The following is a 20661-nucleotide window of genomic DNA, read 5'->3' as shown; positions in this document are numbered from 1 at the left end:
GAAGTAATCCAGGAAACAAGTAATCCAACCCAAGAAAGGGGGAAAGGGAGGCCTCAAGATGATTGAGAAATCTCCAGACAACAGTTGTGAAGCAGGTCTAGGGAGGGACCAGCTGTGGTGGAGCAGGTCAGAAGCTCTGTGAAAGATCAATTCAAGAAGACCTGTAGCATACCTATGTGTTTGTTTCAATGCATGCACAGAAAACTACACATCTGGGGGAATTCTGAGGATTGAGTAAGTGCTAAGTACATAAAAAATTAAGCAAATTTTTTTTTTTTTTTTAGATTTTATTTATTTATTTGAGAGAGAGAGAATGAGAGAGAGCACATGAGAGGGGGGAGGGTCAGAGGGAGAAGCAGCTTCCCTGCCGAGCAGGGAGCCCGATGTGGGACTCGGTCCAGGGACTCCAGGATCATGACCTGAGCCGAAGGCAGTTGCTTAACCAACTGAGCCACCCAGGCGCCAGGCAAATTTTTAAAAAGGAAAAAATGTGGTAGAAAGTAGAATATAATATGGCATAGTAGTTTGCTAGGGCTGCTATAGCAAAGCATCACAGACTGGGCAGCTGAAACAGCAGACATTTATTTCCTCACAGTTCTGGAAGCTTAGAAATCCAAGATCAAGGTGTTGGTGGGGTTGGTTTCTTCTGCGGGTTTTAGCTTGTAGATAACTGTCTTCCCCCTGTGTCTTCAGGTGTTTTTCCCCTCTGTGTCTGTGTCCCAATTTCCACTTCTTATAAGGTTATCAGTCACACTGGATTAGGGCCCACTCATATGACTTTATTTTACTTTAATTACCTCTTTAAAGCCCTGTCTCCAAAAACAGTCACATTCTGAGGTACTGGAGGTTAGGACTTCCGCATCTGAATTTGTTGGGGGAGAAGTGCACAACTGAGGCCATAACACACAGTCAGCTGTATATACTATTTCCTGCTCATAATAATATAGTCATAAAAAGCAAGTTCTAAATATTGATCCAAATTTACAATGTAACTATATCAGGAGAATGGAAAAAAAATACTGGAGCAGACCAGAGTGCATGTGTGTGTGTGAGAGAGAGAGAGAGACAGACAGACAGACAGACACACAGGCAGACACAGAGACAGGGAACGGAGACGGAGACAGAATGAAGAGAAGGAGTGAATGAAGATGAGGTGAGAGAAATCTAAAGGTTCATCTTTCCTAAAGACAAAAACTAAATTGTTAACAAATAGCAATGTTTGTTATTTAGAAATAGTATTTAAAAGTGGCTGCCTGTGGAACAGAAAATTATTACATCAGCAGACCAGGAATTTCTATTTTTCATAGCCAGCCTTGTAGAACCACTTGATATTTTAAAATTGTGTGCATGGGGAGCCTGGGTGGCTCAGATGGTTAAGCGTCTGCCTTCTTCTCCCTCTCCCTCTGCCTGCCGCTCCCCTTGCTTGTACTCTCTCCCTGTCTAATAAAAAAATTAAAAAAATAAAATCTTTAAAATTGTGTGCATGTACAACTTCGCTAAAAATCAAAAGGGAATGATCAAAATAGTGATGTATAATATTGTGATAAATATTTTTTTTAAGATTTTATTTATTTGACAGAGAGAGACACAGCGAGAGAGGGAACACAAGCAGGGGGAGTGGGAGAGGGAGAAGCAGGCCTCCTGCTGAGCAGGGAGCCTGATGTGGGGCTCCATTCCAGGACCCTGGGATCATGACCTGAGCCAAAGGCAGACGCTTAATGACTGAGCCACCCAGGTGCCCCTGTGATAAATATCTTTGTGCAATAAGTATTTTTGCCATTTCAGATTATTCCATTTCTGGGTTTAAGAATTCAAATATTTTTTAATGTTCTTCATACCAATTTGCAAATAGCTTCTGAAAAAATCTGCACCCACTTTACACTCAGAGGGAGGCACTTGAGTGCACAGATACCTGTCCTCTTTAAATCCCTTTATTGTTGGGGCGCCTGGGTGGCTCAGTCATTAAGCGTCTGCCTTCGGCTCGGGTCATGATCCCAGGGTCCTGGGATCAAGCCCCGCATCGGGCTCCCTGCTCCATGGGAAGCCTGCTTCTCCCTCTCCCAGTCCCCCTGCTTGTGTTCCCTCTCTCACTGTGTCTCTCTCTGTCAAATAAATAAAATCTTTAAAAATAAAATAAATCCCCTTATTGTTTTAACAGCTTTATTGAAACTGACATACAATAAACTATACATATAAAGTATATAATTTGATAATTTATATATATTTATCAGAAATACATATATATGTATGAATACATATATATAATGGAACTATCACCACCATCAAAATAGAGAACACATCCATCACCTCCAAATGTCTCCGCTTACCCCTTCATAGTCAGCCCCTCTTGCCCTCCCACTTCTTCTCCCCTACGGCTTTCCCCACTTGCTGCCACTTGTTTGCATTTTCTAGAATTTTTTAAAGATAGAATATCCTTTTAAAATATTTGTTGATATATGTATATGGATCTGTTTTTGTGTTCTCTGTGCTGTTCCATAGATCTAATTGCCTATCTTCATGCCAATACCACACTGTTCTAACTATTGCAGCTTTATAGTAAATCTTGAAGTTAGATAATGTATGTCCTCCAACTCCTTTTTTCAAAGCTTTTTTTTTCTTGAAATTCTAGGTCCTTTGCCTTTCCATAATGAGTTTTAGAAAGAGTTTGTTGTTAATTTCTATTAAAGACCTACCGGATTTTGATTGAGACTGCATTGTATACATCACTGCCAGGAGATTTCACATCTTAACTATCTCTCTTTATTCATTCATTCATTCATTCATTTACTTGTTATTTATTTTAAAAGATTTATTTATTTGAGAGAGAGAGAGAGCATGTGAGCAGGGGGAGGTGCAGAGGGAGAGAAGCAGACTCCCCGCTGAGTGGGGAGCCTGACTCGGGGCTCAATCTCACGACCCTGAGATCACAACCTGAGCCAAAACCAAGAGTTGGACGCTTAAACAACAGCCACCCATGCGCCCCTCTCTCTTCTTTTATTTAGCAATATTATATAATTTACAGTGTAAATGTCTTGCACATATTTTGTCAGATTTGCCCATAGATACTTCTTTTTGTCCCTGATATTATAAATGGTATTTATTTTTACTTCACTTACCGTCTATTGTTAGGTCATAGAAATACCATTGATTTTTGTGTGTTGATCTTCTATCCTGTAATGTTCCTAAACTAGCCTACTAGTTTTAGTGTCTTTTTTGTAGGGTCCATGTGATATTCTAGACTACCATGTTATCTACAAAAAAAGAGAGATTTATTTCTTTACATCTGGATGTATTCTTTTTCTTATTTTATTACACTGGCTAAAACCTCCAATATAATTTTGAATAGAAATCATGAGTATGGTCACCCTTGCCTTATTTCTGATCTTCTGTAAAAATATTCAATCTTTCACCATTAAGTATTATGTGAGCTTTATGTTTTTTGTAGATGCCCTTTATTGAATTGAGGAAGTTCCTCTCTATTTCTAGTTTGTTGAGAATTATGATCAGGAACGGATGTTGGATTTTGTCAAATGCTTTTTTTTATATCTAATGAGATATTACAAGCTTTTTCATTTTAAACTATAAATATGATGAATTGCATTGATTTTTTTTTAAAGATTTTATTTATTTGAGAGAGTGAGAGCACAAGCAGGGAGAGAGGGAGAGGGAGAAGCAGGCTCCCCGCTGAGCAGGGATCCCGATGCGGGGCTGGATCCCAGGACTCTGGGATCATGACCTGAGCCAAAGGCTTAACTGACTGAGCCACCCAGGTGCCCCTTGACTGATTTTTTAAATTATGGTAAAATACATATAAAATAAAATTTACCATTTTAACCATTTTACGTGTACAATTCAGTGGCATTAAGTCATTCACAATGTTGTACAACCATCACCACTATCTAGATCCAAAATATTTTTGTCACTTCAGACAAAAATCCCATATCCGTTAAGTCACTGTCTGTTTACCCTTCCTCCCAGCCTTTTGAAACTGCTAATCTGTTTTCTCTCTTTATGGATTTGCCTATTGGTTATTTCTTATAAATGGAATCATACAATATGTGGCCTTTTGTGTCCGGTTTGAGGTTCATCCATGTTGTAGCATGTATCAGTATTTCATTCCTTTTTATGGCTGAATAGCCATTATATGGTTATATTACATTCTTTATTCATTCATCTTTTAGTGGCCATGTTTTCTCTTTTGGCTACTATGAATACAGCTACTACAAACATTTGTGTACAAGTTTTTGTTTGAACATCTGTTTTTAATTCTTTTTGGTATTTACCTAGGAGTAGAATTGCTGGGTCATATGGTAATTCTATGTTTAGGATTCCTTTTTGAGGAAGCACCAAATTATATTCCACAGCAACTATACCATTTTACATTCCCACCAACAGCATATGAGCGTTCCAATTTCTCCACATTTTGGCCAACACTTGTTATTTTCCATTTTTAAAAATTATGACCATCCTAGTGGATATGAAGTGGTATCTCATTATGGCTTGAATTTGCATTTCCCTAATGACTACTAATGTCGATTATCTTTTCATGTGTTTATTGGCCATTTGTTTATCTCTTTGGAGATATATCTATTCAAGTCTTTTGCCCATTTTTTATTTATTTTTTATTTTTTTGGAAGATGTTATTTATTTGAGAGAGAGAGCATGCACGTGTTAGCCAGGGGTAGGAGCAGAGGGAGAGGGACAAGCAGACTCCATGCTGAGTGCAGAGCCTGATGCAGGACTCAATCTCATGACCCTGAGATCATGACCTTAGCTGAAATCAAGAGACGCTTAACCGAGTCACACAGGTGCCCCAACTTTTGCCCATTTTTTAAATTAGGTTGTTTGTTTTTATTGCTGAGTGCTGTAAGTGTTCTTTATATATTCTGGATACCAGACCCTTATCAGATATATGATTTACAAATATTTTCTCCCCTTCTTTGGGTTGTCTTTTTACTCTATTAATAATGTTTCTTGATGCACAAAAGTTTTTAATTTTGATGAAGTCTGGTTTTTCTCATCACTTATGCTTTCAATGTCGTATTTAAGAAACCTTTGCCAAAGCCAAATAATGCAGATTTGCCCCCTATGTTTTCCTCTAAGAATTACATAGGTTTAACTCCTAAATTCAGGCTTTTGACCTATTTTGAGCTAACTTTCTATGTGGTGTGAGGTAAGGATCCAGCTTCATTCTTTTACATGTGGATATTTATTCAGTTGTCTGACATTAACTGATTTTTTTTTTAAAGATTTTATTTATTTATTTGACAGAGAGAGAGAGACACAGCGAGAGAGGGAACACAAGCAGGGGGAGTGGGAGAGGGAGAAGCAGGCCTCCCGTGGAGCAGGGAGCCTGATGTGGGGCTCAATGTGGGGCTCAATCCCAGGACCCTGGTATCATGACCTGAGCCCAAGGCAGACACTTAATGATTGAGCCACCCAGGCACCCCATTAACTGATTTTTTAATGTTAACCCAACTTCGTATTCTTGGGATAAGCTCAATATCATCATCATGCATAATCCATAAAGAAAGTTTTTGGATGTGATTTGCTAATATTTGGTTGAAAATATTTGTATCTGTATTCATGAGAAATATTGTTCTGTAGTTTTCTTGTATTGTCTTTGTTGTCTGTTGTTAGAGTAATGCTATCCTCATAGAAAGACTTAGGAGGTATTTTTCCTCCTCAATTTTCTAAAAGTGTTTGTGTGACATTGTTATAATTTTTCATTAGATATTTAATCGAATTAGCCAGTAAAACTGTGTGGATCTGGAGTTTACTTTGTGGGAAAGATTTACTACAAATTCAATCCTTTAATAGATATAAGGCTATTTAAGTCATTGATTTCTTCTTAGTTGATCCTTGGTAGTTTGTCTTTCAAGGAATTTGTCTATTTCATCTAAGTTATCCAATTTATTGTATAAAGTTGTTCATATTATTACTTTCATATAATTTTAATAGCTATAGAATCTGTCGTGATGTCACCTCTCTCATTTCTGATATTGGCAATGTGTGTCTTCTTTTTTTTCCCTCATCAGCCTGGGTAGAGGATTATTTTTATCAATTTTTTAAAAGAAAAAGCTTTGATTTCACTGGTATTTCTGTTTTCCTGTTTTCTATTTCATTGATTTTTTGCTCTTTTTCATTTCCTTTATTCTATTTACCATAGATTGCATTTGCCCTTCTATTTTTTAATTTCTTAAAGTAGCAGTTGAACATTGAATTGAGACCTTTATTTTTCTGTACTATTGGTGTCTAATGCTATAAATGTCCCTTTAAGTACTGTTTTAACTACATCTCACAAATTGATTATTGTGTTTTCATTTTCATTCAGTTCAAAATACTTCCTAATCTCCTTTTTTTCTTTAACCCATAGTCTATGTGTTATCTAGCTCACAAATATTTTGGGACTTGGTAAATATCATTTAGTTATTGATTTCTATTTAATTCCATTGTGGCCAGACACCATACTTTATGTCTTGAATCCTTTAAAATTCATTGAGATTTGTTCTGTGGCCCAAATACTGTCTATCTTGCTAAATAATCTGTGTGCACTGGAAAAAAAAATGTATATTCTTCTATTTTCGAATGGAGTGTTCTATAAATGCCAATTAGGCCAGGTTAGTTTTTTAATTTCTCCATAACCTTCTGATTTTCTGTCTATATATTCTATCAATTATTGAGAAAGCAATGTTGAAACTTCTGACTGTAATTGTGAATTTATCTATTTCTCCTTATTCTATCAACTTCTGCTTTGTGTATTTTGTTTTTGCTTTTTTTTTTTTTTTGCTTTGTGTATTTTGAAGCTCTTGTATTAGGTGCACAAACATCTAAGATTGCTATGTCCTCTTCATGAATTGGCCCCTTTCTGATTATGAAACATCCCTCTTTCTCCCTAAGATTTTTTGTTATGAAATCTACCTTGTCTGATATTAAGAGAGCCAATTAAGCTTTCTTTTCTTTCTTTTTTTTAAGTAAGTTCTATGCCCAACGTGGGGCTTGAACTCATGACACCAAGATCAAGAGTCACATGCTCTACCAACTCAGCTAGCCAGGTGCTCTTGAACTTTCTTTTCATTAGTGTTAGCATGAGGTAGCCTTTTTCATTCAAATTATTTATGTCTTTATATTTAAAGTGGTTTTTTTTATGGGTAGCATATAGTTGGGTCTTGCTTTTTAACCCAATCATACAACCTCTTCCTTTTAATTGGGATACTTAGACCTCTTACATTTAATGGAATTGTTGATGTGTTTGGGTTTAAGTTACCAGTTTGTATTTATTTGTTAACTGTATCTCTTCTTTGTCCTATTTTTCATTTTTTCCACCTTCCTTTGGATTATCTTTTTATGATTCTATTTTATTCCCTTTGTTGTCTTATTAGCTATAACTCTTCATTGAATTTTTAATGGTTGCTATAGGGATTATAATGTATATCTTTAATTATATTATACCTTCAATTGAAATTAGATCATTTCATATGTAAGAAACTTACAATAGTATGTTTTCATTCCTCTACTACCCAGATTTGTGCTATTGTTACCAAACATTTTACTTCTACATGTAAAATCCATAATATAGTGTTATTATTTTTGCTTTAAAAGTCAATTATCTTTAAAATGATTTAAATAGGGGCACCTGACTGGCTCAGTCAGTGACTCTTGATCTCGGGGTCCTGAGTTTGAGCTCCATGTTAGGTGTAAAGATTACTTAAAAATAAAATTTTAAACTAATTAATTAAATGATTTAAATAAAAGGGAAAAAGTCCTATTCATCCACAAAGTTATGATTTCCAGTGTTATTCATTTCTTTGTGTAGATCCAAATTTCCATCCAGCATCATTTTCCTTCCTCTTGAAAGACTTCTTTTAACCTTTCTTATAGTACATGTCTGCTCATGATGAAGGTTTTCTGCTTTTGTATATCAAGAGTCATTATTTTGCTTTTATTTTTTAAAGATGTGTTTTTTTCAAAGAGGAACAAAGATACCCCAGCTGTGGGTAGGTTTCTTACCCCGTGCACTGAATGTTGATAAATACTCTACTAGGACCCTGTAGATCCATGGGTTCTCTCTGTGCAGTTCTCTCTTCCTCCACACTCTGCCTTGCAAACTCCCACTGCATTGCCCTCCTGGGACTCCCAGCAATGTCTCATCAGCTCAGGAAGACTGCTGGCACCACACAGAGACCACTCCCTGGGCTGCTGCCTGGAAACTTTCTCTAATCAGTAAACATGGGCAATCATAGACCTTGTTTGTTTCCCACATCTCAGTGATCACTGTTCTTCATTGACTGATGTCAGGTATCTTGAAAATACTTTTTTCATACATTTTGCCTGGTTTTTTTAGTTGTTTCAAATAGAAGAATAAATTCAGTCACTCTTACTCCATCTTGGCCAGAAGCAGAAATCATCCATATAGGTTTTATTTGGCCTACAAGTGGGATGAGCCCTGTTATTGAGCATTGCTCTCCGGCTCAAAAGTCACAGAATGTATGGGAACGTACTGAAGACTTGGGGGAAAAATATTCCAGTCATGAGATCCAAATTGAAAGTAACTTTACCTTTCTGTCTTTACCATGTGGGAGTTGGATATAATTAACATCAGTAGCCTCTTTTAGATGTAAGTTCTCTGATTCAACATTCCAGCAGTGTTTCCTCAAATTTAGAGTAGCATGATACCTAGATAGAGATTTTTTGTTGAGGTCCAGGCCTAATCTCCTGGGTCTTGCCTTTCTGCTTATTGTCCTATTTCCCAGGTGGCTGTGTTGCTGTCCTAATCTGTAGTTCAGAAACAAGAGAGAAGTGTGGATAAGTCTATGATAAAGGTTCAGGCTACCCGTCCCTCTTGTAACTCAGCTACCTTTTATAAGGGTAAATATTTATGATAAATTTTGGAACATTTATAAAGCAATCATCTTTAGTCTTTACAAATGAAAACGTTAGGGAGAGTAGAGGCTTTGAAATTATATATTCTTGCTTATTTATTAACACTGTCAAATTGACATCTGTCTTTAGTGGTTGCATAGAGAGAAACTACTGGTCTAACAGCAATTTTCTGGAAAGGAAATTCCAAAATGCTATTTTTCTGATGTGTGTATATTAATTTTTTAAGATTTTTTTTACAAGATTTATCTATTTGAGGGGGGACACGCGAGAGCGAGCGGGGGGGCGGATTGGGCAAGGGGCAGAGGTAGAGAGACAATCTCAGGCAGACTCCCTGCTGAGCAGGGACCCCGACAAGGGGCTTGATCCCAGGACTCTGCGATCATGACCTGAGCCGAAATCAAGCGTCAGACGCTTAACTGACTGAGCCACCCAGGTGCCCCTGAAAGATTTTATTTTATTATTTTTAAAAGATTTTATTTATTTATTTGAGAGAGAGAGCATGAGTGGGGGCCAGGGGGAGGGGCAGAGCAGGGAGCCCCCTGACACAGGGCTTCATCCCAGGACCCTAGGATCGTGACTTAAGCCGAAGGCAGACACTTAACCAACTGAGCCACCCAGGAGCCCCTAAAAGATTTTAAGTATATCTACACCCAACGTGGGACTCGAACTTACAACCCCAAGATCAAGAGTCGCATGCTCCACTGAGTAAGCCAGCCAGGCATCCCTTAATATTTTTATCTGTGTCTTTGTAAACTACTTCTTAACTGGCTGGGATCTTTAGAGATCATCCAGGTGAAAGTCAGTGTTACTGCAAGGACTATTTGCCTTCAGCATCCAGGGAATTAGAGGAGAAACCTTTTCCTAGAATAAGTGGGTAGTAAATAACTTTGTGACCTCTTTTCTTTCCTCATCAACCGCCCTCGTGCCTGCCATTCCTTTATTAAATCGGTGAAGCTGGGTAACAGTGAATGTCTAGAGCAAGATCTGTGTGTTTGGAGGAGCGGGTATGCAAAGGGAAAGCCAAGATCTTTCCATTTATATTTCATTTACGGGATGAGAATGGGAGCGGATGGATATTTTGATGATTTGCATAAACATCTCTTGTCTTTCTTATGTCCATTTGATGGGGCCATCACCTTCTCTCCTGGTATACCTTTTGTACATTATGAAATGTACAAAATGCTAAAGTGTCAGGACACTTCTAATGCTAAGGGGAAAAAATGTTAGCGTCGAAATGTGGTTGTGAATGACACCTGCCATTTCAGCAGGTCTGTGAACACACACACTGAGTCACAGGTGCTGAAGCTATTATCAAAGTTGCTCCCCATTTCAGAAACAAATGCCTCAGTGAATAAGGATAATTAGACTCTTGTTTTTTCACCAACATTACCTCTATTTCCAAAAAAATTCTAAGTTTTAAAAATTTTCCTTGCTTCACACATTAAAGCTCAGGGCTTCATAACTGGGTATAACAAGCATGTGCAAAGCTAGCATTGTCTTCTCTTTTAGCATAACATCAACTACTATAAAAGATCTCTTTTGATCATAAATGACTTAAATACATAAACATTTGGGTTGTGCCTTTTCAACTAAGCAGGATGTGAAAACAAGAAGCCCAGATTGAGGTATCTTCTGTCAGCCAGTTCAGGGAGCACAGACTTAGAAAGACCGTTGGCAGTCAAAAACATCTCTCCTTTGCCAACCTGGAAGCTTTGGATCAATTCCCACTCCTCACAGCTTCCTTGGAGTACTGCATAGCCTAGGACCCACCCTCAGTATTACATTTGGCAAATAACTTCTTTTCTCTGCCAAGTTAACAATACCATGACCTAGCCAAATAGTCCTTACAATATACCTGAGTTTTAAAGGTGTGGCATTCATGCATTTCAAATTGTAAAAGCCTGAAACTTGGCATAATTCCTGATATGCCTCATACATTTTTTCCTCCTTTCCTTCCTCCCTTCCTTCTTTTCTTCTTTCCCTCCTTTTTTCTTCTCTCTGTCCCCCTCCCTCCCTCCATACTCTCCCTCCCACTTTCTTTCCCTCCTTCCTTCTGTCTTTCTGGCTTCTCTCCCTCCCTCTCTTTTTCTTTCTTTCTTTTCACATGTGTTTTACAGATAACTTAGTTTGCAAAAGAAAAATGATCCTCCGACTCACAAGCCTATGGCCTCCATATGACCCCAAAATAAGACAATAAAAACAAATAATGGGTGAGACCTCTCAGGCTTTTGTTAGTTACCTGGGGTCAACAGGCAAGGAGTGACCTAAGGCTCCAGTTGCTGGGGCGCAGTCAGTTCGAGGATGTTTTGTTGAGACTCCTAACCAAGGTTCCTATAGTGATAGCCCATCAAGGATACTAGCACCTGCCCAGGGGGCCTGAAGGAGGCTGGCCAAGTGCTGGGCCCTCTCTGAAGAGATCCAGCAATAACAAGCCCCCTGTCATCAATGTTCCTTCCTTTTTTTTAAAAAAAGATTTTATTTATTTATTTGACAGAGACAAAGCAAGAGAAGGAACACAAGCAGGAGGAATGGGAGAGGGAGAAGCAGGCTTCCGCCGAGCAGGGAGCCCGATGCGGGGCTCGATCCCAGGACGCTGGAATCATGACCTGAGCCAAAGGCAGACGCTTAACGACTGAGCCACCCAGGCCCCCCTGTTCTTTCCCTTTCTTTAATTGGCAGTTGCATTACAATTACTTGGGACAGAGTCGTTATGGAGAAAACGTATTCTATTTTCCTTTGCTTAAAGAGACAGTCAGGTAAAAGAGCGATGAATGTGGTGGCTTTTGAATAATGAGTGGACGCTTGTTTGGAGGTCGTTTTACAATCTGTCTCAAGGACAGTGCTGACCACATCGGAATGGGGAGCAGGAGAGCCGCTTCCGCCTGCATTTGTGACCAGGGTTGCATCCTGCCTGGGTTCCTCCGTTCACTATTCTAACTGCGAAGCTGATCTGACAAGAACGAGAGAATCTCTTTTTTAGAAAGTTTTAATTCTGGATCTCAATCTCCTCTCACCCCCACACCTTGCTTTTGATCTACCTTTTATATAATGAGACGTCTTGGGTTTTTGCATCAGTTAAAGGGTGCCATTTCACAAAATACCCAGATGGTTGCACTTTTGAAGAGTAGCATTTTCAGATCCCACATCTATTCAGCCTTGACAGCAGGCTTAGTGAAGAATGTCTAAAGCCTCCTACGAAGAAAGCAAGCACAGCACAGAACTAGTGTTTCTCCCTTTGAAACGAGAGTTAGCCCTGAAACGCAACCATTATGTGAATAAGAGGGATGAAGAAGATAACCAGGGGCCAGAGGGTTCAGTAACAGAATGACTGAGTTCATCTCCTCAAGATAAATTTATGCCTTGGGTCTCACACAGCTGAACGACTTACGAGGCCAAAGCATGGACGTTCTACAGATACTGACTGCACTTTGGTTTTTTGCTCATTTTGCTCATTAAACTTTGTTTAAATGCAGCCCCATCAAACAGGGGGAACGAGAAGGGCCTCTGTGATATACCATCTATGTGTTGATTTGTAACCCGCTGTACAGAAAAGTCGCGGCGGGGTGGGTGAGGGGGGCAGAAAACCCTCTAATTACACATATGAACTTGTTTCACAGAAGGGGCACGTGGGGTGCCTGGCTGGCTCAGTTGGTAGAGCATGCAACTCTTGATCTCAGGGCTGTGAGTTCAAGCCCCACGTTGGGCAAGGAGCCTACGTAAAATAAAAATTAAAAAAAAGGGGGGGGGCGCCTGGGTGGCTCAGTCGTTAAGCGTCTGCCTTCGGCTCAAGTCATGATCCCAGGGTCCTGGAATCAAGCCCTGCATCGGGCTCCCTGCTCGGCAGGAAGCCTGCTTCTCCAGCTCCCACTCCCCGCTGCTTGTATTCCCTCTCTCGCCGTGTCTCTCTCTCTGTCAAATAAAGAAAAAAATCTTTAAAAATTTAAAAATTTAAAAAATTTAAAAAAAAAAAAGGAGGGGCACAAAGCAATAGCAGAGGTGAATGCAACCAAGTGACTTTCCTCTTGCTGTTCAAAACAGACAGGTATTGTGTCCCATACTGGTTGATCCAGTCTTTGGTTTCATGGTTTTCTGCTCCTTAGGCCAGAATATTGGCCAGTCCTTTTCAGAAGTTGTAATTATTACACATTGTGCCTTCAGGGCATGAAGTACCGAAGAAGCTTCAAGTCTGGGGATTGTGGGTTTGGAAATGGTAAGCCACTGGATTCAGCTTAGAGGTTTATACCATCTACCAGCAACTGATCTATTCTTTTCAAAAATACAGAAATTAATCCAATGACTCCTTTTGTGTTCCTATCAGAGTTTTAAAACAGCAATAACAACTTGATTGTACTCTTCACTCAGAGGGAACTTTGCACTTGAAAGACATGAAACGTTTTGTAGAGCAGAACATTCTTTGAAAGCTCTGGGTGGAAGAAAGCACTTGCTTAAGGAACTTAATTGAGAGAAACAGTGCAGCCTGGACAGGGCTGCCTGAGTTCAAAGGCACCGCTTTTAATCCCAAACCTTTTTAATTTTACTTAACTTTTATTTCTTTCTGGGTGACTAAACTGCAAACTTCTATTAATCTACTGCCAAGTAATTTTTCTTAAGAAGGTGGATACTTTACAAGATTCATAGCCAGGAGCCCTCTGTCAGGAATGCTGGTGGTACAGTTTTGTATAGGTAAAAACAGAGGCCCAGGAGAGGTCACTCTGTTTTGTATGTGGAACAGACTCTATCTCTGGCAAGTTTGCTGCGATTGAAAACAATAAGGCACTCCTTTAAGTCTGGAAAATGTAGTGCCCCTGGCAATACAGGATCTTGGAGAGTGAAGCCTAGTGTTTTCATAGTTGAGATTTTGTGTTAATGTCAACTGTTGCAGGGAGAGTCATCCAACTCACACATATGTGTCCGGAAAGAAAGCTGAGCTTCAGGAGATGACATTTAACATTTGGGTGGGCGGGGGAGGGATGAATAAGAAGAATGCAGGAAAGGCCTACTGCAGCCAAGAATTAAGTGGCTATTGGAAGAATCACATTAGCAAAACTGTTCTTCCTTTTGCTCTAGTATAAGATACCTGTAACATGGTTTTCAGACTTTCACACTATGTGATTCTTTTTTTTTTTTTTTTTTTGTATGGCCCATTCTAGAGTTAAAGAACTTATAAAATGACCAGGTAAAATACCCTCAACAGAAGTAATTTCTTGAAAACAGCAAAGGATGAGATGGGCCAGCTTTTTTTGGCCGGTCTATCTTCATAAAATGAATCATACTATATTTGATTATCTTGAGATCAACAATGCAGCCACCTTTTTTCTTGACATTTATTTTCTAGGGAAAAAAAACGGATTTATTGTGATGATTCTACTCTCATCTTTTTGTAACTTCTAGTCTTTCTACAGTCTTACAAATAACAACTTACCTGTATTGTTCTGGTCACTTTTTCTTTTCCATGGACCAAAGTATTAATATTAATTGGCTTTAATAAGTGTTCCAGGAAAATGAAGAAAAAAGACATAATCTGGTTTATTAAATGTTATATTGACATTGTTTAGCGCACAGTCCTGGAAGACTGGCACCATTGAATAAGAAACAGCAATTGAAAATCAACTGGCAAATCAACCAACTTAACATGGCATGATCATGAGCCAGTAAAGAAAATGTACCACCTCATACCCGTTAGGATGTCTACTATCAAAAAGTCAAAAAATAAGTGTTGGTAAGGATGTGGAAAAATTGGAACACTTGTGCATTGCAGATGAGAATGTAAAATGGTAATAGCCAGTATGGAAAACAGTATGGTAGATCCTCAAAAAATGAAAAATAGAATTACCATATGATAGAGTAATTTCTCTTCAGCATTTCTACCCAAAAGAATGGAAGATAGGGTCTCAACGAGATATTTGTACACCCATGTCCAAAGAAGCATTATTCAAATAGCCAAAAGGTGGAAGCAACCCAAGTGTCCATCTACAGACGAACGGATAAACCAAATGTGGTATATACATAAAATGGAGTATTATTCAGCCTTAAAAAGGAAGGAAATTCTGACACATGCTGCAACACGGAAGAAGCTTAAAGACATTATACTAGGTGACATAAGCCGATCATAAAAGGACAAATACTGTATGATGCCACTTCTATGAGAGACCTAGAGAAGTCAAATTCCATAGAGACAGAAAGTAGAGTGGTGGTTGCCACAAGCTGGGACACTGGGGAACTGTTGAATGGGTACAGAGTTTCAACTGAGAAAGATGAGAAAGTTCTGGACATGGATGGTGGTAGTAGTTGCACAACCCTGTGAATGTACTTAATGCCACTGAACCGTACACTTAGAAATATGGTTAAAATAGTACATTTTACGTCATGTATATTTTTTCACAAGGAAAAATAAAGAAAATATTAGATCAGGAAGTTAGTTACCTTTAAAAAAAAAAAGTACAGAGTAGGGTAACAGGCACATGATGCCTCCTTCAGTGGACTTATATTCTCTGTCATTGTCACTTGCCTGCTGTAGGAGCCAATGAAGTTTTGTTTGAGTTTTAAATTACTTCAGGCCCACACCTTTCCCTTGCCCCTTGCCTGAGAAAGAATTCACTGCTCCTCTGTTCTTCCCCACCCCTCTGACCTTCATTGTAGGGGTCAACCAGAGATGTATAGAGCCATCTGGTTGAGAGACATCGATTACATGAATATCCTTATAAAATGCTCAGATTGAATCTGTGAACAAATTGTCTTTTATCATCTTGGTGCAAGGACTGTGGGAAGGGAAATTAAAGGTGCAGAGGAGAATGGTACCAGAGAACTCTAGAACTGTGAACTGTTTTGCCCCAGAGGCTTTGCCCCAAATGATAACAATGACCTATTCGATAAAGAAACAGGTGAATCCTTACCAAGGCACGGAGTTTTAATTTTAAGAGGAACCTCATGACGTTTTAGTTTGTTTTCATAAAGTCTTACCTTGTAAGAACTGTTCCTGGAAAAAAAATGTAATTATGCAGGATTCACAAGAGGCTTGGGCTAGGTTGGGTTGGTTTTGTCTCCCCGACTTCTAAGCAAATGATGCAGACAAAGATAGAACTGAATTGTTTCCTCACTTCTCAGCAACCTGACTACCAGAATTCAAGCCACCCCAGACTTGAGGAGGAAGTTGAACATGGGACATTACACTGGCTTCGATAGCTGTACACATTGTTCTGCTTCTAAAATGTCACTAGATACGCTTTAATATGGTATTGAACAAAAACGAGAGGTCTGTGATTCTGTATATTAGAGCTACGGCAACTGATATGTTTGCATCAGGGGCCTACCTCCCCAGACTGAAAGGATGAGGCCTCCTATGGTCACACTCACCAGGAAAAGTAGAAATGCTTTTGCATCGAGAAAGAGCCTTGAACTAACTCTCCTTTCTCTATTCCTCCAAGCTTCCGCAGGTTCACTAGATCCAACAGTGTGACGACAGCAGTACAGGCCGACCTGGACTTCCACGATAATCTGGAAAACTCTCTGGAGTCTATAGAGGACAATTCGTGCCCTGGCCCAATGGCCAGACAGTTCTCCCGGGACGCCAGCACCTCCACGGTCAGCATTCAGGGCTCAGGAAACCACTACCACGCCTGCGCTGCCGACGACGACTTTGATGCGGATTTTGACCCTTCGATTCTGCCTCCCCCGGATCCCTGGATTGACTCGATCACTGAAGACCCCCTGGAGGCCGTCCAAAGGTCAGTGTGCCACCGGGACGGCCACTGGTTTCTGAAGCTTCTCCAGGCAGAGCGGGACCGCATGGAAGGGTGGTGCCAGCAGATGGAGAGAGAAGAGCGGGAAAACAACCTGCCGGAAGACAGTAAGTAATGGCCGCTGTGCACGCCTGCGCACCCGGCGCTTCCGGGCCGGGCTGACGCGGCGTCTGTGGACGTCGTGGTTCTTTCCCTGCCTGGTTCGCTTGTCTAGCTGCGGTTCCACACCCCCGCCGCGACGTGTGGGACGGCGGGGCGGTTCCGGCCGCGAGTCCAGCCGGCCCCCGCGCTGCCCAGTAGAAAGAAAACCACTGGGCAGAGCCTTAGCTAGCTCTAGATCCTTTCTTCTCTGAAAAGGATCAAGCCCAACGTGGGGGTGGCCTCCAGTTTCTACACCGGTTCCTCTTTCCCGAGAAATTTCTGAAGGGGCGCTGATTCTCAGGGAATTAAATGCCCAATGCATCGGTCCACGTATTAGAACAAGGCCAATAATGCATAGGCCAGTAGAGACCATGCTTATTAACATTCATAAACCCGTTTAGCGTGTACTTTCTCTCATGGGATTCAGGGAGGCAAACCTTCAGCCACTAAATGAACTAACACAAATTTCAACTTAGCGGGGTTGAAATAAGTGATAAAATATGATGAATAAGTAAGATAAATAACGGAGGCCTTGCACACCATTATTTTCAAACTTTGCTTTTTAACACAATCATTCCTATTAACAATTGACAACAATAGGTAGCTGGCTGGCTGGTTGGCTGGCTCAGTTGGTAGAGGGTGGGAGTCTTGATCTCAGGGTCATGAGTTCAAGCCCCACGTTGGGCATAGAGCTTACTTAAAAAAAAAAAAAAAGTGAATAATTGACAACAAAATGACCAGGTTACCTCAATTCTGAGGCATGTTTTCCACATTCTCAACAATTCTGAAATTGGGATATAGTTTATAATCAGTGTGTATTTTAATGCTGTGTGTTTGTTTTCCTCTGAAAAACTATTATTAAGTGAGTGGTGGATCTTCCAACTGATGATATTTTTGAATCAAAGAAATTTAGGCATTTAGGGGTAGGCATTTAAGCCTGTCTTAATTTTTGCATGGGAACCACCTACAAGAGTATTGTCATGATGTGACTTTGGGGGCCTATTTTTAAAATCATTTAACTTTTTCTCGTAAAAAATTTAAAACATGCACAAAAGTATAGAGTTTAGTACAATGAACCCCCATGTACCCATCGCCCAACACAATGGGCCAGTCTCCTTTTCTTATCTTCCCCCACTTGTCGTTTTTGCCAGATTATCTTAAAGTCCAAGGCATGCATCATGGCACTTTACTATGTATCCACTGATAAGGATTTTTTTAATATAATCATCATATATTATCATCCCTAATAAAAATATCAATAATTTCTTAGTAATTACACCCTGAGCCTACGTTAAATCATGTTAAATAGACTTACTAAATGAAACAAACTAATTATGTCAAGGGCCAGTGAGTTTTCCATAAAGGAAGTATTTTTTATGAAAACTGAGTCTGGAAAATAACAATTAGCAGGTTGTGGGATTTCCTTGCTGTGTCTTGTTCTCAGCTCTTCTGTGCATTCATTCCTCCTGCCTGAACCCTATCCACTGGCTAACTAGCTTATGTGTTGTCTTTATGAACAGGTCAGAAAATCCATAAGTAGGTTTCTGTAATGTTCCTTTTGTCCTTTCATGTTATAAATGCAAACAACTTAGCAGTGGAAAAGTAAATCTCCTTGACACTTGCCCCTAACAGTTGGTGCCTCTGCAAGTTCACCTGAGTGTTGATCCACAAGCAGAATTAGCTTTTTGCCCTGGTGACAGGTGAAGGAGGCACCACCCAGCAGCAATGGATGGGGTAATTTTCAGTAAGAAGTCTTAGCAGTTGCATCTTCTTATTCTCCTTTCCCCTTGTGGGTATACCCAAAACTTATTAGATTTTCCTAGGAAAAATGCTAGTGTCTAAGGAGCAACAGCCTCTGGTGCACTGCTCAACAGAACAAGCTAATTTTCAGATTTCAATGCCTTCAACTCATTGATTCAGGACTCATTCTAGTTTCCTGGTTGACTTCCAATAGGATCCAGGAAAGCTGCTCATCTGTTTTCTTTTAATCTGTTTTTTTTTTTTTTCCCATCTAAGACTGTATCTACTTCTCTCAACCCAGCTTTATAATGATGCATGAGGATAGTCATTGTATAACAATTTAGGAAAATCTTATGTGATGCTAAAGGAGCTATGAAAACAAGTTAATGTGTTTTGACACAAACACATGTATTTGAAAGGTGAAAATTTTGTCAGAAAACCAGGTTCTCATCTTGTGTTTGGGATGGAAGAGAAGCATTTTTGTATTTAGAAATGTACAGTATTGGAAAAGTCTCGAGGTAATGAACATGAAGGAGCAACGCATTCATTCACTGTTATAGAATTTTACTTCACATGTTACTTAAAATATTGATTTATGAAGAGGACTTAACAAATCTATCCCATATGAAGGTATTTTGCTATAACAAGATTTGTTCTAAAGAATAATAATTGCTGCCTTTGTACATGAAGTTTCCACCATTAATAAGCTATACCCCTGAAGGACATTTTCTTCAGAGTAGTGGTACATTTTCTCAGATCTACCACTTTATTTTACCAGGTTGCTGCCTGCAGGGGGAGGTGCAGTGATCATGGTTGCAGAACAGGCAGCGATAACTAGGGGTGGGAGTATTTTTTAGTACTTTGCTTTAAAAGTACTGAACTGAGTAAATCAGTCTTAGATGGCAAGTATGCAATGAAACCTGCTTCATTGGGGCATTGGTCTTCCTTTGTAGTTTGAAACATATTTTAATATCAGAACCCTCTTTTCTAATTAAAAATAATTACACACAACACCAATAAATATAACAGAAAGAACGGTGAAGCTGTCTTGGTGATGGTCTGAGTTCTGTCTGCTCAGGCTCTACTGCCCCTTGGACCAAAGTCCCTAACAACCCCCCAATTCCCTCCCCTGGCCTCAAAAAGATCCTAGGGTTTCTAGAATACAGTTTTAAAGCCAATGGTCTGTGGTGAAAACTCCAAATCATTAATTTTTTCAAATATAATTTTATAGCTGTAGATCAAACAGCTAACACAAAGTTTAGGTGTAAATGCCCTTTATCTATGCTTTTTTAAATGTACAAAGCTGATTCAAATTAGTAACATCTATTCATATAAGCCCATCTAGCCTAGAAAATATGACTCTTCCTTCAAGTCTCAGCGTGGGCCTCACCTTCTGGAAGCCTGCGGAATGCCTCCCCTCAGGCTGAATTGGGTGTGTCTCCCTGGTGATTCCATAATGGCCTGTAGAGTTGTCTCGCAGCTATTTCCAACACGATTTTATAGTAGTCTATGTATCTTTCTCCTCCACCGAAAAATGAGCTCTCTGTGGACAGAAATTATTCTTATCCCATTCATCTTTATATCCACCACCCCTCTGATGGTTCCTGGTACATAGTAGGGGATCAGTGAATATATATTTGAGTCCTGGAAATATTTTGGAAATTCTATTTTACAAAAGTATTTTATCTTGCAAAATCTTTCCTCCTCAGAGAGTAACAGAATACTCAATGAGTAGCTAGCAGTTGTTTTTGCCAAAAGTAGGAAGGGAGCTTCCCTGGTGAGGTGATGAGCTCTTCTGATAGAAGCAAGGATCTGACAGAGAGAGATGAGCACCTGCCACAGAAATGGTAGAAAGGACTTCTGTGTTGGTCAGCCAAATAATCCAGATGAACCCTCTATGTCCCATCCAACTCTTGGGACACGATTCCATTTGACAAGCACTTGAAAGCTTTATCCTTCATCCCCAAGAGCTTCAATCTACCAGCATTCCAGAATTCTAAATAGCACAGAGATAACTTCCCAGGCCAAACTTCCCAGGGCAAAGAGTTGCCAATTTCAAATGAGGCAAACTCGAATCAGTGAGTGTCTGACCAGAGAGCTGTAGCCACCCTCCATGGGAAGAAGGGACACTAGAAGCACATGAGAGAATATTCATCTT

The 20661-nt window shown here is 39.7% G+C and overlaps 1 protein-coding gene across 13 annotated transcripts in view; it reads left to right on the top strand.

Annotated features, from left to right (window-relative positions):
• DLGAP1 (DLG associated protein 1) overlaps window positions 1-20661 on the top strand; it is a 905535-nt gene that overhangs the window by 860945 nt on the left and 23929 nt on the right. For all 13 annotated transcript variants that reach the window (XM_032421264.1, XM_032421262.1, XM_032421263.1 and 10 more), the window contains one exon: window positions 16308-16729. In XM_032421264.1, coding sequence (XP_032277155.1) covers window positions 16308-16729 — 422 coding nt within the window. The remainder of the gene's footprint in view (window positions 1-16307; window positions 16730-20661) is intronic.

Source organism: Phoca vitulina, unplaced genomic scaffold (genome assembly GCF_004348235.1).
Source record: "Phoca vitulina isolate PV1807 unplaced genomic scaffold, GSC_HSeal_1.0 scaffold24, whole genome shotgun sequence".
NCBI classification, from domain to species: Eukaryota; Metazoa; Chordata; class Mammalia; order Carnivora; family Phocidae; genus Phoca; species Phoca vitulina.
This window is presented reverse-complemented; position numbering and strand designations above follow the sequence as displayed.